Below are 21,244 nucleotides of genomic sequence, written 5' to 3'. Positions count from 1 at the left end.
ACCTGTTAAGACCTCGTTTCCAGAAAAGCTTGAAATTTACACTAAGTCAGACTGTAAAAGCAAACAGTATGGAGTTTTCTTTGCAGGGCAGGGAACAAAAAAGACGCAAAGATAATAGATGGAATTAATCTTCTTTGAGAGGAAATGATTTCATACTGCCAGGAGAATTACAGTGCACTTGTTTTCAATGAAACAAGTTACCGTAAACGGCTTTACCAAAACATTTCTTGGAGGAAAAAAACACAACTAAGGGGGGATATGCTAGAGGTCTATAAATCATGACTGGTGTGGAGGAAAATGAATAAGAAAGTGTTATTACTCCTCATAACACAAGAACTAGGGGTCACCAAATGAAATAGGCAGCAGGTTTAAAAACAAAAGGAAGTATTTCTTCACTCAACACACTGGCAAAGTGTTCCACAAGTTGACTTGAGGGTGTTGTGAAGGCCAAGACTAACAGGGTTAAAAACAAAAAAAACAATAAACTAGATAAATTCATGGAGGATAGGTCCATCAATGGTTATTAACCAGGTTGGGCAGGGATGGTGTCCCTAGACACTGTTAGCCAGAGGCTGGGAATGAGCGACAGGAGATGGATCACTTGGTGATTACCTGTTCTGTTCATTCCCTCTGGGGCACCTGGCATTGGCCACTGCTGGAAAACAGGATATTGGGCTAGACAGACCTTTGGTCTGACCCAGTATGGCTGCTCTTATGTTCTTAATAAGAAGGGTGTGGAATACCCTCGAATGATAATGCAGTGTTTATACGTTAAAAACAACAACAACGTTGATAGTGAAACAAAATTGGTATCTGCAAGAATGCCAAAAAACAAGCATGATGATCTGGTGTAAGTGCCACTTTCATTCAATACATCAAGTTGACATTCACACATACTTTAAGAAAAGCAAACATTTACTTCAAATTGCAGTATAGGCTTTTCAATCACAAAAAGAAAAAAGTGATCAGACAGTGGTCGCATCCTGTGCAAAAAAACCTTAGGATATACAAAAACTAGTAGCACAAGCTACTTGAGCCATTTACACATTGCAGGATAAAGTAAATAAATACAGTAGCTGAAATGGCACAGGTGCCTCAGATTCTAAACCAAAAGGAATGCCTCTGAAATGTTTAAGTTTATCCTTGCATTAGTTACAAAGTCCCACCACCATAAAAGTAAAGGAAAACAATTAAATAAAAACAAAACTAAAATATTTATATCTAAGATTTTTTGTTTTTTGTTTGTTTTTTGTTTTTTTACAGGTATACCACCGAAGTGCAGAAGGTGGGACTCAGGCTTTGACATTTCTCTTAAAGTGCCCTCTGACACACTTTACAAAAGTTTCACTCAATCTCAACAGTGAATTTAAATTTGAGGGAAATGTTACCAACGTTGCATAATTTCATTTGTTACTCCCACAGCTGGAAGTTTTAAATCTCAACAGTCCTGAAATATCAATGTTCATCTTTAGTCAGTGAAACAAAGAACTTGACAAAAGCCCTCAGGATTTCTTTATCCTCCAAATTCTTTGTTTTGCTTTCTTCTACATCCTCAGACTGCAATTCCTAGTTTGCAAATAAAAGAATGCAATAGCATCATACATCAAGAAAAGACGACGAAGAAGAACTTCCACGTTTTGTGTATCTTTTCCTTGCTTCTCTCAACAACCTTCGTGATCTCTGCCACTATGCAGACAGAAGAGGTGAGGCCAGAAGAAACAACAAATCTAGAAGAGACAATTGGGTTGATTTTAAACTTTGCTTCTTGTGCTTTTGCTAGTCATGATGTCCTATAATTCAGAACAAGATAAGATATCATTTCTTTCTAATTGGCATTCCAATTGTTGGATATATGCACATTTAAGAGTCAATTTTTACAGGATAAAAATTATGTATATGTGTTTCACAGAATCCTTGGGATTGATAGGAAATTTAAATTGAAATGTTTCATTCTATATTTTAACTATTTTAATAACATTTGTTAAAGTAAGAATATCTAGCATATATTACTATAAACAATATAATTACATCTTATTCTGCTTTTTGGAAATGAAACCATAAAAAAAGGAGGAGTGATATTATACAATGAGAAATACTTGTATAGGAGGTAATTAATTTTCATTTCCAGGAAACCTCAGTAAAAAATCGCCATCATAACTTTATCAAGCCAACAATAATGTAAGATACTTAAAGTGATGGCAACTGTGTAAAATGGCAGCTTCTCAAAATCCTGACTGACATTTTAATGAAAACAATCCTAATGACACGGAATTTCTATTTGAGATTAACCAGAGAATGTGTGTTTTAAAAACACTTGTTTTTAAAATTTAGTGATTTAAAAAACAAAAATAAAAAAAACTGATCGTACTTCACTTTTGCATACATCAGAATTTACACTAGAAAAGAATTCTCTGCATATGAAGTATTTATGGATCTTGGAATTATTGATCCATTTGTTTTGTGCTTTCACATACATTTATCATAGTTCTAAGAAAACTTTAATAGGACCCTGTATAAGATGAGGCTCTGCACCATTTGCATTTCATCTCTGTATAAAGGGCAAAATATGTTCTATAACCTTCCATCACTGGATCTGGGATTGATCATCAATGCCTAAAACAGAGTTAAATGGAAAGGAATACTTTCTTACCCAGTACACTCAAGCTCTCAGTCTGGAAAACCTTCTGAAGTGGAGGAAAGTAAATGACCAATAATTGCCCCATAATAGATCCAAGAACCGCATAACAAAACATTTTGTTACTGCAAAGTCCAATCTCAAATATAGATTTTGTCTGTGAAATAAATAGTGAATTACATTATACCTGTAGTTTTAATCCGATGATCTTCTGTGCCTTAGTTATTTGCAACCAGTTATACAATTCAAATTCTTTCCCTATCATTTGTTTTTGTCTCAACGTTCAAAAACCTCAGTGACAGATTTGGGACGATCCAGAACAAAATTCTCAAAAGATAGGATGATCTCATTTTATTTGATAACTATGCAACTTCTATACTTAATGAATTAGATGTTGTCTCAAGATTGAGCTGTTTTCTGTTTAAGGATAGGGATCTTTCAGAATGGAGAGGCAATATGACAGGGACACCCACCAATAACAGTACAGAAAGATTCAGCAATGCTGAATATACTTGTAGATAGAAATGTGGCCTATTAGAAAGGCAATTTAAAAAGCAAACTGAAGAAATATTTTAAAGTTATTGATATTTAACTTAACATGCTCTAATCAATCCATTAAGAACTAGGGGTCAGATTTACAAGGTTATTTAGGCACCTGGTCACCTCATGGGATTCACAAAAGCACCTAAGCAGGTTAAATGCTTAACTCCCATTGATTTCAATGGGAGTTAAGTGCCCTAACTCACTTAGCACTATTGGATATCCTACTAGGCACCTATCCACATCTTTAAATGCCTAAATACACTTTCATAAATCTGGCCCTAGGCTAAGAAAATAAAATGAGAGGGGTCGGAAAGGCTAAGAAAATAAAATGCTTTGTGCAGGGGGTCGGACTAGATGATCACATTGGTCCCTTCTGACCCTAGAATCTATTAATCTATTGCTTCTGTACATGTACAATTAGTGGACATCTATTGTCAGTGCAACAGATTCATGCAAGAACGTATCATGAAAATATAGCTGGTCAGTTAAGGCTCTATTCTCTCACATACATACACACAATTTTTTAAAACATGTAATTTACACTGATTTGTTTTCATAACAAGGACTAGCATAATAAGTTTTCCTTGCTTTTTCTGGATAGAAAGTTAATTAGAGGGATTTTATTTTGTAAAGGCCCCTAAACAACTAAAGATATTAACTGGTATACTGTAATGGAAGAATGATGATTAAATACATACATACAGCAAAACAGAGAGAGACTAGCTTTTGAGCTTTTAATTAAGTTTTCTTACTCTTGTGAGTTTAGGTCAGCATTGCTATCCCAATGTTTTAGGGATTTCATGCATCAATTACCCCAAATTAAAACCCTATCATTGACGTGTGAATTAAATGCTAGCCTGTTAGACTTGTGGAGCTGCTAAGCTTGTCTCACAGCTTTAGTGTGTGCAAACATCACTCTCTCACATGATGAGAAAGTACATTTAAGAAAAATGCTGAAGCCCAGAAATGAACTGAACACAGCTTCAACAGAAAAGTGTAGTTACTATATAAAAGGGTCAAAAATCTCAGGGTACTTATGTTAGATATAGGATTGCATACCTGAGATCTGGAACTCAATGCATTGAACATATCAAAAAACACAAAACAGGTGAAGGTCATCGTTGTATCTCGAGGTGTTATGACATTATCTCTTAACTAACAGAAGAAAGCAAGAAAATGGCTTTAGTGTATGTAACCTCATAAAAGAGCAAACATTCAAAGCATTTTAAGGAAGTTTTGTTCTAATATTTGGACATAAAACTCTGGTTTGCAAAAGCAGATTTAGCAAGTCTTCAAGCAAGCACTTACACACATGCTTGTAACTAATCTCATTTAGTACTCTTGATTTCAGGTTATGATTAAAAATTCATGGTGTGATTTTGCAAACATTTATGCACAACTCCAAGTACAGGAAACTCTATAATACATTACAAACAGGATTAGATATTTCCCTCCTTTAAAGAATACTAGGTGGTCATTTTAGAATAGCCTGGGTAGGAGTGGGGGAAAAACCACCGAACTTTCAAGGCCCAAAATCTCACAAACATTTGAAAAAGCGTGTTTGTGGAGTTGGGGGGGAGAAATGAGGAATGCTTTGAAATGAAGTTACTCACCTTGTGCAGTAACTGTGGTTTTTAGAGAAGTCCCCCAATGGGTGCTCATTTCAGGTGCACATGTAGCTCGAGCCCTGGATCAGAAATTTTCATTAGCAGCATCCAATCAGCCCACGCAAACATGCTATGCCTCCTTGGGCAACACACACAGGCTATCTGGGGATGTGCTGGGGAACCGCCTGCAGTTCCTTCTCCACCTGAACATCCCACAGAGAACAGTCTGAAGCAGGGGAAGGAGGATGGGTAGAGGAGCACCCAGAGGGGGACACATCTTGAAGAACCGCAGTTACTGCACAAGGTGAGTAGCCTCTTTAAGTAGTATTGTTATGGACGGTCCACTTCAGGTGGTACTGTTTCATAGGAATGGCCTTTGAGTAGCCAAAAGTTGAGGTCTGGGAAGACTACCTCCAACAAGAAGCAATCCTAAACAGCCACTGCCACCAGGACTTTTGACAGCCTTAGGGTGCACGCAAGGCCGAAGGGAAACACTCAGTATTGGAAATGATCCTGGCCTATAACGAAGATTGGTTATTTTCTTCTAGGTCGAGAGCCAAAACCAATCCTATTCCTCTAGTAAATAAGTTATAGCCATCAGTCACAAGCCCAAACTTCTGGAATTTTATGAATTTGCTTAGAAGTCTTAGATCCAAGCTCAATCTCCATCCTCCAGTCTCCTTTGGCACAAGATGATATTTTGCATAAAACCCTTTATCCTTGTGAGGAGGTGGGATCTCCTAATTGAAGGAGAGAGTATATATCTTGTCTCAATATAAGCTTGTGAGAGGGATTCCTGAAGACAGACAGGGAAGGAGGAGGGAAGGGAAGAGGAACTTAAAGTGGATGGTGTAGTCTGACATTATGACCCCTATGGCCCACTTGTTTGTGATCCACCTCCAAGCATGCTGGAAATGAGAAAGGCAGTCAAAGAAGGGGTGGTGGGTGAATGGTTTCCAGCTGTAAAACTAGAGGCGTGGGAGAATTTGAACCCTCAAATCAACCTATCAAAACTGTTGCATTTGCAGACAACTGAGTACTTGTGGAAGGCGGGTGAGCAGCCCTCTGTCTTTTCCTGGGAGGGTCAGAGAACTTCGGAAATCCAGAGAACTAAGCAGACCACCATCTCTGGACAGTCTGACCTACTAAATCTTCTCTTATTCATAGGTTAGGGTCATAAAGTGGCCCTGAAGTCCTTTAGCATGTGCACAGACTTAAATGTGATCTCCAATAGCAGCTTTACACCATCGAAGAAGACAACCTCGGTGTTCTGGACTTCTCTCAGAAACCCTGAGAATTGGAGCCCAGATGCCTTGCACATAATTCTGCCATGGAGACGGACCTGGCAGCAGCATTCAAGGATGCTTGAAGAGAGCATAAATGTCCTTCTGAAATAGACAATTGTTCCTTATGTTCCTGCAGCAGATATTCAATAAAGGCCATAAATCTATCATAGTTTATAAAATTATATTGGTCTGTGATTGCCTGATACTTCATAATCTGAAATTGCCTGGCTGCTGACGAATAGGACTTCCATCCAAAAAGGTTACTTGCTTTTGGTGTTAGTCATACAGGCCCTTGTAGACTTGGATTAGCATTGCTTACCCCATTCACTTACAGCATCCTCCACCAAGAAGTTAGTTGGAGGGGTGAGAACACAAAAATTCTGAGTCCTTAGGGGGAACATATTTCTTATCTACTTATTTACACATTGGCAGAAGAGTATCAGGTGTCTGCCACACAATCTTAGTTGGATACAGGAGTGCCTCTATACTGGGTAACATTGCCCTGGAGGGCATTGCTGACTGCAGGATGTCCAGCAGTTTGTGCCATGAGTCCTTGACTTCAAGTAGTATCAGAAGAGTGCCATGGAAAGTGAAAGAGGCATAACTGCCTCATCTGGAGACAGAAGATGAATTGTGTGTTTGAAGGGTGTCCTCTTTATCCACCTTAGCCTCTTGTTCCTCAAACATCTCTCCACTTTTGAGGGGGAACTGGTTAGAAAGGAGAGAGGACTGTACAACTCTAGCCTCCTTATGAGACTGTGCCAGTGGTCTGACAAACTGCTGCTGATAGGAGGGATCCCAACATGGCCACTGGGGGTCCCATACAGGAGAAAGGATGGTTCCACCATCTTTGTCATCTAGCACAAGGACCTTGCTATGACAGTCAGACTGGGTTCCTACATATCCACACAGAACCAAGTCAGTCTCTTCAAAGTCTCCTTCATCCTTCAATGTGGGGGCACCCTCAGAAAAGTATGGAGAGTCCTGCAGTACCAAAGGGCCATGGTAATCTAGAGACCAGGGTCTCACTACTGAGAGATGCTCAGTACCCATGAGCAGTAGGACCCATCAGACAGGTCCTTAGAGTACCTGAATTAATGTGCTACTGAGTAGGGGACAACATGGCAGCCAAAGATACAGTACATCAATTGGGACCATACAGATGCAGGTGCCAATGGTCTCTGATGCCACTGTTTGCTCGGTACTGAGGGTGCTGAATGGGTAGGCACCGACTGCAGGTTTATGCCAGATAACACCAGTCCAAAGTGGTTATGCTTTCCCTCTTTGTCCCTTGTACACTGTACTGAGGCCATGTAGAAGCAGTGTTTCTCCTTCAAGCTATGGGGTTTTCCAGCCCTGTTGGTACCAGAGGATGTGTTTTTCACTTTTACAGTATCAAGCTGAGAGGTCAAGGCTTTCAAGACCATGAATCTTGCAGAGGACTGGGGCTTCTTAGGAGCTGGCTCCTTAAGATGAGTGTCCACACTCCTCTCCTTGGAAACCTCCATAGCCTTCCCTTCTTCAGGGAAACGTGCTAATGTTGAAAGGGTGCCAAATCTGTTGGGGGGAGGGAGGGAGAGAATGTATGCGGCGTGGGGGAAGTCTCCTGACTCAGATGTCAGTCTAAGGGAGCAATCCATCAGCCACTTCAATTTAATCTCCCTGTCCTTCCTTCCTGGATTAGCGGGCCAGGCAGAAATTGCACTTCTTGGAGATGTGCGACTCCCCAAGCATTGGACACAGAGTGGCCATCGCTAACTGGTATAGGCAGGAGAGGCAGTGTTTAAAACTTGGCAGGACATGCACACTCTGCCAGGAAAAATAAGGCTCCCAGAAGGGAGCAAGAAGAGTTGCATCAGTCCTCTTATGACTATATCATTAAAAACTAAGAACACTAGTCCCCAAAAACTTTTGATGGTTGCACCTCCATCCCTTACCCTGGGGCTGGGCTGCATGGACAGGAGAAGGGGGCGAGGCTGGGAGTGGGGCTGCAGCCAAGGGCTGTGGTTGAGGGCAGGAGCAGTGCCACAGTCGAGCCCATGCCAAGTGAAGCTCTGCTCCCAGTCTGTCCCCAACCTTGCTTGGGATGGAGCCGCGGCCAGGGGCTAAGGGTGGGGGCAAGGCCAGGAGCAGAGCCAGGCTGGGGCCACGTGCGGGGCTGGGAGCCGAGGACAGCTCAGGGTGAGAAGGGGCAAGGGGGCTTCTGCACTAAGCTAATGCTACACAAAAACCACCACAGGAAACAGTACACAAGATATCAACGTTTCACTTGTCACCTTGAGTGTAAGCCCTGTCTCAGGCCAAGGCAGTTGAGAAGGAACTGAGGGTGATTTGCCCATACATCCCTATTTAGGCTTGGTGTATAGCATGAGGTGGCACAGGACGCATGTGCAGGCCAAACAGACATTACTAATGGAAAATCTCCAATTAAAAGGCTTGAGAGGTGCATGTGCACCTGAAGTGGAGAACCCACAGGGTGCCTGCCGAAAGAGGGTCTATTTTTAATACCATGCTTATTACAATTATAGCTCTCCCTTTCAACAACCTCTTTGAAATTCTTCCCTACAATCTGGCTGCCCAGCATACAATTTGGGATGAAAGGGTTTCCGATTTAACTACAAATTCAAATTTATGCACATTCTTAATTTAACTGCTAATATTAATGAGATTTGTGCTATAAATGACGTTTCACTTATTGCTTTAACATTTGTCCATTTTTCATACCTCCCTCCAGAAGACAAACAGTGTTCCAAACACAATAATTATTGATGAAACTAGTATTTTAACTATCAAGTTTTTGGTCAAAATGCTGTCCTTCAAGTTCCTTGGGGGACTCCGAATAACATCTTTATCCACAGGTTCCACTCCCAGGCTTTCAAAAAAATAAATAAAGCAAGACATTTTAGAATACTAGATTTATCACCGAAATATAAGATTTCAAATCAATAGTGAATAATTCAGAAAGAGAATGCTCTTTGAACATTCCTTAGCTGCTTTTCTGAATAGATCTGTAAACAAGAGTCCTCTCAAGCATACAAGTACTTATTATTCCACATTAAGTGCTATGTAGTATTAGAATTGCAGGGTTGCTCTTTTGCTTAATGTAGGTATTTCCCTGCATCTTAAATTTTTATAGTTCCATCACCATAGCTCCTATGTACTTTCTAAAAATCTAAAATATAGGCCACACATGCAGTAGCAGAAAAAGGTTTGCTCTTAACCTATGTAATGTCTAAACTCCCCTAATCTGGAACTAATGGTGTACTCTTCTCTCCCACATAGGGAGACTGTTTACTCGATTGACGAGGAACTTGGTGCAAAGTGCCTCCTCAGAGCAGTCACTCTTCACCTGATTCTGTCTTGGCACACACTTTTAGAAGTACTGTAAGCTATAAACTCAAACCTTGTGATCATCATGCAGAACTCTAAAATCCCTTAAAAATTAGAGATGTCTAGTAGTCCATGGAATGCTGCATCAGGAGAAATACAATGGAAGGGTCAACTGTCACCACTTAGGGAAGCCCGTCCCCCTGCCAAAGTCCAGGCCCTGTCTAGGAAAGTGCTATCACCCCTGTTCAGTAGGAAGGATCCTAGTCCTTCTGACAACAAAAATCCCTTTTCTCTGAAGTGATATATCTATCTGTATGGTACCTGAAGCATTATTCTATTTCTTGATTAGGGCAGTCACAGACAGAACTCTAAACTATTGTTACCAGAACCTTAATAGATCACTTATTAGATAAGAATCAGACCAAAATAAAGGGTCAACTTTATATGGTAGAGACCACCAAACTCTAGTGGGATAAAGGAGCATATTCATATTGCTCCAGATTCCTTTAGGAAAAAAGAGAGTTACTTCTCCCTTATCAAGCAGAAGTTATGGCCAGCTCATTTTTATTCTGATCCCTCTGTCAACCAGACATGCAGAAAGCGGCAGAGCAACAGAATCTGGGTTTGTTGGGAAGGAAATAAAGTCAAGTGTCATCAGTGTACGGGAGACACTGCAGTTTGAAGTGTCAGTCTTCCTTATTCTTTATACACATTGAACAGAAGGGATAACAATACAGAGCTTGCTACAAACATTACAATAGGTAGCAATGTTGCACAAGTAAAAGATGTTTCCCCAGTTTTTAGACAAACCCATTAAAAGGTCACTTTAAAAGAAGTTTAAACACAGTTCTCAAGTGACATACATAGCAAGCTGCTCTTTTCTGAAAAGATCATGGTATTTGTTTATTTTGCTGGAATCAGACTCCATCAAGAGATTAAAATAGTATTTATTTTACCTTTGAGCTGGAGGTCCATCCATAATAATATTGATCCACAAGATCTGCATGGCATTGAGAGGATTAGGTAAATTCATTAAAGTAGCCAGTGAGATTAAAGTCAATGCAGCTATACTCCTGTTGAGAAAAGTCATTTTATAAAATTGTAAGCACGGCACATTCCTGAAGGTTAGTTGATAATACTTTTACTCAACACTTCAAGTGCTGAAAATTAGGTATGTTATGTTTAGATTGCTTTTAAATCAAGTACTAAAACTAACCCTAACACTGCAAGGCAAAGCACTGGGGCCACTTTAATCTGTCAAAACAGATTTTGTTTAAAATATGGAAGTTTTGTACTTTATATTAATGCAACACAAAAAATCAGTTTGTCTTTTAGTCCTAAAAGGACTCTCAAACTTCCAGACAATCTTTTAAAAAGGTATCATTGGTCTACACCCAACAACTTAATATATTTTGCAACAGGTAATGTGCATATTTTGTTGTGTTGGTTTGGGCAAAAGGGTGTAGAAAGCTGAACTTTTAACTATGTTCCTTGGAATGCAAACCACTAGATATTTTTTTTAAGGTGGAACTGCTGTTTGAGAGACTAATAACCTTAATCAACCAACCAAGTGAAATACTACCCAGACTTCCTAAAAAAATTCTACTCAGGAATGGGGACACTTCTCTCTACATACTGATCAGGAAACAGGAAAACACAGACAGCTGAATGGAATCAAAAAGGCAGTCTCTAATTTTATTAATACTGAAGAGGGACTGACCTCCCCAAAGTATTAGGAACTAACTGGGTCTAGTGCAAGATTAACTGGCCTCTCGTTACAGCCAAGAAATGATTCCTGATTCAGCCCACTGCGGAATCCTACTACACATCTCCTGCAAAGGGGAAATGAAGCACAGATAAGGCACCACTCTGTTTGCAAAGACCAAAGAACACACTAGGCTGAGTTCACTGGTCCCTCCTGGGTCTTGTGCTCAAGTATACCCCAGGTATAGCCACAAGTTGCAATAATATTTATTGACATTTGTTATCTCCTCTGCACACCCTGCCTCTTTTTTTAAACAAAAACACACTCATCCTTCTTATCCTCACCTACCAAGCCTACAAAATACTGTGAGGTAGGTAAAAAAAATTCTTGAACCTAGAAGATTATAGGTTAGGCCCACAGCAAGCCAGGAAACAAAACTCTGATAACTACACCACCTATACAGCACCAAGAATCATTGGTGTGTGTGTCCAGTAATGCTTATACTTCAAGGTGAATGGGGCTGGTTGGTGGCAGCCAACTAATTCATCCCGCCTCCCTCACAAATTGGATGTGGGTGGCGAGGGGAGGCTGAGGTATGTTCCAATCTTATCAGCCCCCTCCATGTGATTGATGTGTGTGATCCAGGCAGGGAGAGAGGAAGGGGTATTGTGCCAGAGGGAATGCACCTCTCCAACCATGACCCTATAGGGTGATCAGACTGGCAGGAGAATGGCTAAGTAGTTTCTTTTCATTTGGGGGGTGGGGTTTGGTATCAGAAGATTGGTCAGTTTTTAAAAACAGCAAAATAACCAAAGTCATACTAAGTAAATACTAATAGCAAAATAGAAAATGGGGGGAGAGAGGGAAAGGATTAGGAAATTTTCACAATAATGGTCAATGTGTTTTCTAACCTAGTATATACCACCACCAATGCTTGTACACTACACCAATATTTATCACGTCTGGTTCTATGCAGTATGAAATAGAACTCATTTACAGTGCAACTGGAAGCTTCTGACATTGGCAATGATGTTGCAAACTTACGTGCTTAGTTGAAATCTAACAAAATTTTTTATGTTATTATAAATTCCTTTACCCTCTTCAATTGCAGACCTGCAATTAAAAACAAGAAACCAAAATACACAGACTAATGAAGGGAACATAAAAAAAGCTTATAATAATATTAAGCTAGTCTGAAAAAAAAAGTGAATTCCAGCAGTTGATTATATTTTAAATAAATAAGTTTCAAGTTTCACAAAATGTGAAAAGGAGCCTTCTTTTCCACTCAGGAAATTATAATCATGCTTACTCAGCTTTTCTATTATTACTAATTTAATCATATTAAATTTCTCATTCCAGCTCTGCTACAATTTGACTTTCAAAATAAGAGGATACAACTTAAAAAAAAAAAGATCACTTACAGGTGACCTTAATACTTGATCTTGAAGAGCCACTTTTAACCCATTTGCACAAGAAATTGGAATTTCCTGATACTATGCAGCTAAAAATCACAGTATATTCCTTTAGGGAATAATCATCTTAAAGAGTTTCAGAGGGCTTAGTTTCAGAATTTAAGGGTTAGAGCATAACCAAGTTAACTTATCTGAAATTTATAAGGCTACTTGAGGAGTTGATATATACTGTAGATTAGATGGCTGTGTTTGACTCCAGGGCTCCTATCTAAATAAGACAATATCATCATCCCTATTCTTGTCTTCATGAATACAAGCAAGCAGAAACATAAAAAGGATAATTAATTAGTTACATACAAGGAGCTGATCATGCCTGCAAATACTTTCATCTGTAGACATTTCAATAGTTTTTCTTCTCGGAAATAAAATCAAGATTAAAATCCTTAATATTGGACTTTTTCTAAAAGATGCTCTAGGAACTATTTTGGCAAAGTTTGATTGCCTGTGTTGTACAAGAGGTCAGACCAGATGACCACAATGGTTCCTTCTGGCCTTGGAATCTATCAATATGAAAACACTTGTAAGTGCTGAAGTGTATCATTTATGCAAAAGTTGGCTAAAGCCCAGGAGTGTTGTTCTGAAATTCTCCTGTTCTATTTTCCCCAGACTTAATGAAAAAACAGTTCAGTTTTACAAATAGCTTAATCTTAAAGAAAAGGTAAAGGTGGAAATCAGCAGCACAGGCTAGGATAGGGAGGATGAAAATTTGTTTTGCCAGCTGGAAGGTAGAGTTTGGCAGGCAATGAGAAATAATACTATAGTGCAACAGAGCGTACTCCTGCTATAGTATAAGGATAGACGAGTTTCAGTAATTTCTTTCAAGAGGAGATGTCAAACATCCCCATGCTCCACTTGCATGGGGCTGGAGACTCATCCATCCATCTTGTATTTATTTTGGTTTAAGCTAAAATATCATTGCTGTTTTTTCAGCTAACAATGTTTTGTAGGAATGACTACAAAACAATGAATGGTAACCCAAATCAAAGAGAGTTGTCAGTTGCTGCTTTCAAAACAACTTTTACTATAAGATTTTTGTTCCTTCTAGGAGGAACAACTGCATCATCAGCAGGTACACCTTGATTTATTTGAACATAAAATAAGAAACATTTAAACTTTTAAGCTAATTGTGCCTACGCTAGACTTCTCTTTCAGCTTCCCATCACTGCAGCTCCACTTGTTATAGCAATACTACTACATAGAAGACACCTTTGTTTTTTAAAACACATACAACGCCAACATGGTCTAAACTTGCTCAGAGCAGTTCATATTACAATGGTTAACATATGGATGTCTTTTCTGCACTGCACTCTCAATTACCACCACTAATACCAGCAGAAAGTGTTAAGGTGAAAAAAAGTTGAGTGTAGACTAGGCCTAAAGGCTTAAATAGATGCACATTGGTATTAAAATTAAGAACAGACTCCCTTCTCCCCCTATAACTCCCTCCATAGAAATCCTCATACTCTTGCTGACAAGCTGCCCAAGTGCTTATGAAAGGTAACCAGATAACATAAAAAGCTTATTTAGAAGCCATGAAAATAATGGTTTGAATAAAGGCATTAATGTTTTTTAGACTGCAGTACAAACTAATCAGCACTAAAGATCAATTTTCTTAGGATATGCATAGGAATTTGTAAGTTAACTGCAGTTAAATTTACAAGAAGGAAATATCATTTTGCAAAGTATGGGGGTCGGGAGGGAGGGATTTCTTAACACTTTATTTAAGACTTGTTGAATACTTGCAGAAAATCAGAAACTTACATTATTGTCTGAAAATCATCATCTACTAGGATCATATCAGCTGCTTCCTTACAAACATCTGTTCCAGTCTGCCCCATTGCCACTCCAATATCTGCAGCCTTCAGAGCTACAGCATCATTCACTCCATCTCCTGTCATAGCTACTACTGCACCATTATTTTGTAAGGACTACAAAAAAGGAAATAATTTGTTTAAGGCAATGATCAGAGCAATCTGGTCCACACCACTATCCCGGCAACAGTCTATCTACAATCATTTAACTATAAAAATGGTATTATGTTTCCATTTAAGTAAGCTCTTACATGTGATTCTCTTTAAAAAGCCACCATACCTCAATCTAAAGTTACTGTACTCCTCCCCAGGAAGCCCAGCTAAAAACCTATGCTTTTAGAGAAGTGAGCTTGCTCACAAGTTTTATTTAAGAAATACATCAAAAACAGCAAACAGTCCATGTGTTTATATTTACCACTGTTCTCCTATATTTCTCTCAATTACATTCCAATTGTTCCTTAATGTTTGATTTCTTCATTATCTTCGCTCTTTCGCTTGTGCTATTTGTTATCTTGAGAACATCTCTACTCTGTAGTCATGCTTTATTTACTTTTCTTCTAATATTTCTATATCACTTTAGCCATTTTCTTAGCTTCAGAATTGAAGCATCACCACAGAATTGGCTTGAAATCCATGCCTTTTCATTCTGCTTTGGGATGCAGCAGAAACATGGATTCCCATAAATTACTAGTCAATTCAACTGCAATGTGACACAATCTCAGTTGACCCTCTGGCATCTGAAAAAGTGTTATGCTGCCCAATAGCAGCTGCATGTAGTCACTCTACTGGGCATTGTGAGGTTTCCAAACTTTTCTTTTCAAATAAATTTCTGTTTCACAACCAAATACATTTCAAACCTATTTCATTATGATATCTCTTAACCTGTAAGAATTTTAGTAAATACATTATAAAATAAAGGTCTCTAGCAGTTATCCTGCGCTTCTACTTCTGGAGAAACATACCTTTATGATTTTCAATTTATGTCTGGGACTGGCTCTGTAAAACACTGCAATCTAATCAAAGGAAGAGCATAAAGAATGAACATTGAAAACTTGAGAAATTAAAGAGCTGAAATTTATACTGCAAGATTAGATGATACAACAATACTTTGAATGCCAAACTATATCCCCACATAATTAGCTTTCAAAGAGTAGTATTTAGGGAGTTAGATTTATAGTAATCAGATTACATGTTAGCCGGATTTTAATAAAGGTCACAGATTAAGAATGTTGCAGTCTTCATTTCTGCAGACTGGCATTCTTTTATAAATAAAACAATATTTTGGAACAAACGTTGTGGAAGAGTTAAGTTTGAGCCTCAAGTTAACTTTGCCTCTTAATTTTAGTAATTGAAAATTAACAACTGCCAAAATTGCAAACTGAATGAGGTTATTCATCAGTCAAGTTAACGATCCTTTGCAAATAACTGGTTTGTTAGAGGGAATTCAAAGATTGATTAAAAATTAAAGGCATGGAAAATTTCTTAAGAAACTAAAAAGATTGGCACAGTTTAGAGGTGGTGAGTAAGTGAAGACATGACAAAGGTATAACGAAGAGTATGTACACAGCTGATTGGGAACTTTTATTCTCATTTCATGGGAAAGGATGAAAAGGAGGCCATTCAATGAAACTGAACACATCTATTAAAAAAGGAAGCCTATCAAAATGCACAATTAACTCTTTGCCACAAGGTATCAGAAGCTAAGAGATCAGCAGCACTCAAAAATTGATCATACAGATAATGAAAACATCGAACGTTAAATTAGTAAGGTTTAAAAAACCCAAAGTTTGGGAGGGATATAAAGCTTCATACCATATCATATACAATCTCATTTCATCTCTCATATGACAGTCTCCAGTTGAAAGAGAAAGATCAAGAAAAGTTTTGGGCAAGCTATTCCCTAATTACTGAGGACAGGGTTTCTTGCACCTTCTTTTGAAGCATCTGGACATGGTCAGACTAAGGGCAGGTCTACACTAGAAGCGCTACATCGATGCAGCTGGCTGCTGTAATGCCTCTAGTGAAGAAGCTCTATGCCAACGGGACAGTGCTCTCCCATCAGCATAATTATTCTGGTCAGTGGGAAACACTCTCCTGCTAATATAGCACTGGTGTGGACAGCACTTAAGTTGCTATTAACTCGCGTTGCCTGAGGGTAGGGTTCCAACTTTGGTTGGACGAATTCCTGGAGGTTTCGTCATGACATTATCTTAATTAAAGATTAATCTAATTCCTGGAGACTCCAGGACAATCTTGTAGGGGGTCATGTGTCTTTCACACCCATGAGCAATGCAAGTTAGATCAACTAAAGCGGAAGTGCAGACTTGCCCATAGTGAACAGCTGGCCTGGTCTGCTATGACAGTTTCCATGTTCCTAAATTAGAGGGTTTGGCTTTTCATAATTTACTGCATCATCAATTTCTATTAAAACCATCTTGTCAGTTTCTTAGGAAATATAACCGTTTAGTTCTTTAAAAATAAGAATGGTTCTGTCAGCATAGACTACATCCTTTTATGACATAACTAATTAGTCCGGGGGGGGGGCTACGAGAGAGGAGGTGTTATACTAACCTTTGGTACTATTTGTGAAAGCTGTTGAATATCCAAAGCATCCATTTCTTCTCCTGAGAAGGACTGTGAATTTTTGGAATAGAACCCAAGACGACTAGCTGGAAATAAATTAAAAATAAATAAATAAAATAAAACAGACAGTGATTTAACAGACTACCAGTTTTTCTAGTATAAGGAATATAAGATTTTGTGCCTCTATTCTGCCTTAATGTTTGCTACATGTATGTTTACTCCAGTAGCTTCATAACTTATTATGAAATCAGTAGACTGGAGTAGTTACCTAAACTCTTGAGAAATAACAAATATGTCATGAAATCTATTCTGATTACATGTTTATATTCGCATCAACATCTAGAGGCTTCAAGCAGGTCAGGGCCCCATTGTGTTAGGTGCTATACAAATGTAGCAAAAATGACAGTCCCTGTCCCAAAAAGAGATTACAATCCAAAAAAAGGAATAGGAAATTAGCACATGGATGTGAACAGGTAGAGGAAAGGATGGGGTCATAAAATGGGAATTTTTTTTGCGGGGGGGGGGGGGAAGAGAAGCCTCAGGAAAAAGTGAAATTTCAATCTAATTTAACTCCCTTTACAAAGCTTCATGATCAGCCCACCCAAAGAATTCCCCTCTGTGACAAGCTACTCTGTACACCAATAAAGTACAGAAGTCAACTAAGTAACCTGTTCAAGTTGAAAGTGGCTTTTTTTGTTTTTTTTAACTTTGAAATCCGGTCTCATACAAAAGTTTAAAATAATTTCTGGTACCATACCTGCTCTGAGTAACCTGGGCCAGTTTTCTTATGTGTGTGTTTCCCCCTTGCTGCTATGTGAAAGGCCCCCAGACAGAGAAAAAAACTCTACAAAAATGAACTCTTAAATTGACTGAGCATGCACTACTGCTAGATGGGGGGAAAAAAACACTAAACTAAATCAAAATTGTCTCAATTACAGCAAATCTTAGGTATAAGAACAATTTTCAGACAGCTATAGTTTAAAGGGAAACTCAGTTTAAAATCAGAGGGGTAGCCATGTTGGCTGCTTTTACAAATCCAGACTAAGAGTCCTGTGGCACCTTACAGACTATCCAAAATGTCTGTTAGTCTATAAGGTGCCACAGGACTCTTTGCTGCTTTTTCAGTTTAAAATACACTCTTTCCTGTTACATCACATTTGACAATCTTATGTCTACTAAAATACAAACTGTATATAGTCTATAATTTGTAAATTTCACAAAACCTTACTTCTACTTATTTGCACCACAAACAATTTTAGAGTAACAATTAATAAGATAGTTAATGGAAGAGGTATTCATACCAATAGCAATTGCAGTCTCCTGTGAATCTCCAGTAATCATTTTTATTGCTACTCCTGAAGCAATAAGTGCAGCGACAGCTTCTTTTACTCCAGTCCTTGGAGGATCAATTATTCCCACCAACCCCAAAGGTAAGCTGTCCCAGCTCAGGGCCAGAGGCTAGGGTCAGAACTTTAACAAGAAAAGTTAATTTTTTAAAACTAAACAATTTAATAACTAACCAGCATAGTACATTAACAGCCCCCTGTCCAAAATAAGTATTTCAACCACACACCCTATATATTTTCTAAAAGGATAGAATTAAAATTTTATTTGATTTGGAAAAAAAACTGGATGATTGGTGCTTACAGACTGCGGGCCCAATGCTGCAAAACACACTCATACACATGAATAACTTTACGCATTGAAATCAATGAAGCTATTATGTGCATATTTGCAGGTCAGGGGCCTCATTCAGTAGGTAGGCTACAACAGAAAGTGAGATAGTGCTAGCACCCTCAGGTCACAATTCTCTAAATGGGAACTGCTGTTAGATATATTCTGGTTTGCTTTTTGGTGCCTTGCCTCCCCAAGGAGTGTCAGGGAGAGGGAGGGAAGAAACAGACACAGATAACCCTTTCCCAGCTTTGGAAGTCATTATTGCTTTTGGTATTTGGAGAAAGGTATATCAGGATCTAATTATTGCACACAATTGCTGTTTTTCATAATATTAATATGAATAGGAGGCTAAATGCACCAATCTAGGATAAAGTGGCCCATGAGTAGAGGCTAAATATTGTCAGTTGATATAAAGAAGGTAAGTGATTTCAATCTACAACCTTTATCTTTTAAAAAATAAAGGTTGTAAACAAGCTAAAACTAAATCCATGAAACAAAATAAAGGTGGACATATCATGTCCATGACCTTTGCAAAGGCGAATGGAAGACCGTCATGGATGGACTGTCAGCCCACAAGTTTCCTGTGCAACACCTCTCCCTCTCTTTTTAATCAACCTTATGTTAAAAGGAACACAAGCAGTCATATTTAAATATTGTGTCTTCTCAGACAATTTAGAGGCCTACAGAAGAAATGGAGCTTACTTACTGTACTGGAGGTTCAAGATGTGTGGTCCCTATCTGTATTTCACACATGGGTATGCACGTGCACCATATGCCCGAGTCCAGAATTTCTTCAAAGTAGGGTCCATTCACCTGCAGTAGCTCTCCTTGAGCTGCCTCTTATAGTCTTGGTTGGGAGCACATGTCAACACCTCTCCAGTTCCTCCTCTTACTGCAATCCAACTGGATCTGAAGCAGAGGGGAGTAGGGTGGATAGTGGAATACAGATAGGGACCACACCCCTCTAGGAGCCTCCAATTACAGTAAGTAACAATTCTTTGCTGTGATCTTCACAGCTGAGGATGTGAGGGAGATTTCCAAACCTGAGCCACTCTTTTTAAGAGACAAATCTGAGGAACTGTCGCAGATTGAGGTATTAGAGGAGGTTTTGAAATAAATTGATAAATTAAACAGTAACAAGTCAACAGGATCAGATGGTATTCATTCAAGAATTCTGAAAGAACTCAAATGTGAAATTGAAGAACTACTAACTGTGGTATATAACCTACCATATAAATCAGCTTCTGTACCAGATGACTGGAGGATAGCTAATGTGATGTCACTTTTTTAAAAAGCTCCACAGGCAAAGCTGGCAAGTACAGGTGTAAGTCTCCAGGGACCACAGGGTTGACCTTTGAGTCCTTTACAGAATGTAGAGGATCGTCTGTCTTTTCATGAAGAAGGTTGGACTCAAAGGCACAGTCTTGCATAGTATTTTGGACCTCTCTAGGGAAACCCAATGACTGAAGCCTTCACATGACCAGCCCTGTGGCTGAAGATCTTGGATGTTGCATCTGCAGTATCTCCCACAGCCTGGGGAGCCACCTTCGATATCAACCTTCCTTTGTCCAGAGAGGACTGGAAGTGGGCTTGGTCTTCCATGGGTGGCTTGTCTAAGGTCCGCAAACCCAGTGTTAAAATCATATGTTAATAAGACTTGGCAATTAATACAAAAATCAGAGGCCTGCAGAGGAGAAAAACCTTCCCACCCAGGAGATCTAGTCTCTTTGACCCTTTATCTGCCGAAGTAGATTTTCGGAAGTGTGGCCAAACTCTTGCCATAGCAAGGCGTAGGGGCTCAAGATGCTGGTGTTTGCCACACTGCTCTGGCTGGTTCGGATATGGCCTCGTTGATTGGGATAGCCACCTGGTCAGTACCTGTGGTTGTAAAAATGTCCAGGAGTCAACGGTGAGGGTCCTGCACCTTCTGTATGAAGATCTGTAGATCATCAGCGACCCTTTGCAATAACTGTTCATGTTGCCGTGGTCATGCAGCAAAGGCTGCGATGGAGCAGTGATTGCAGTGTCTGGGGATGATAGGAAAGCTCCTCTGTTGGAAGCAGTGTTACCAGTAGAATTGGTTCTGGCTCTTCTTCCTCATACACCAATGGACAAGAAGGGGAGGAATGCTACAAATCCTGAAAGGGGTCTGGGTGCCTACCATAGGGGTTCCGAGGACCCCAATAAGGCCAGAAGGAAGGACCCCACAGTGCTACTAGTTGGGACACTAGTTGTCCCTGGTTGGGTCCTAGCTGGAGGAATAGTAAGGTCTCACCTGTCTGCCAGGACTCCTGTGCCTTCACGGAAATACTGGTGCAGCCATCTCCTCTGACTCCTCCAGTTCAGAGGATGGTTCCATTTGTAACAGTGGTACCATGGATACTGAGGTGCTCCAGCTTCACGGATGGAGATGGGGCCTCTTTGAGACAACGGTACCAGTTCCTCCTCCAGGGTAAGGACATCTCTCAGGAGGCCATGGCCTCAGAGTGGAGACTGCAGATAGGGGAGGAAGATATCCTCCAGCATTACTAAGGTCTCTATACAGTCCAGAGTATGAGAGTTCTAATAGATACTCCTTATGGACAAGTTCTGATG

General features: G+C 39.4%; 1 protein-coding gene across 1 annotated transcript in view; it reads right to left on the bottom strand.

The window, feature by feature from the left end:
* Positions 1-844: 844 nt before the first annotated feature.
* The window catches only part of ATP2C1 (ATPase secretory pathway Ca2+ transporting 1), an 86,216-nt gene continuing 65,816 nt past the window's right edge, over positions 845-21,244 (bottom strand). Inside the window, 13 exon segments of the mRNA XM_030551090.1 lie at positions 845-1,638; positions 1,640-1,713; positions 1,716-1,727; positions 2,651-2,792; positions 4,238-4,333; positions 8,796-8,943; positions 10,358-10,474; positions 12,151-12,219; positions 14,340-14,506; positions 15,352-15,402; positions 16,961-17,058; positions 18,274-18,398; positions 18,400-18,442. Of these exon segments, the coding sequence (XP_030406950.1) occupies positions 1,597-1,638; positions 1,640-1,713; positions 1,716-1,727; positions 2,651-2,792; positions 4,238-4,333; positions 8,796-8,943; positions 10,358-10,474; positions 12,151-12,219; positions 14,340-14,506; positions 15,352-15,402; positions 16,961-17,058; positions 18,274-18,398; positions 18,400-18,442 (1,184 nt within the window). The 3' untranslated portion in view covers positions 845-1,596.

The sequence above is a fragment of the Gopherus evgoodei genome, chromosome 2 (assembly GCF_007399415.2).
Source record: "Gopherus evgoodei ecotype Sinaloan lineage chromosome 2, rGopEvg1_v1.p, whole genome shotgun sequence".
In the NCBI taxonomy this organism is placed as follows: Eukaryota; Metazoa; Chordata; order Testudines; family Testudinidae; genus Gopherus; species Gopherus evgoodei.
This window is presented reverse-complemented; position numbering and strand designations above follow the sequence as displayed.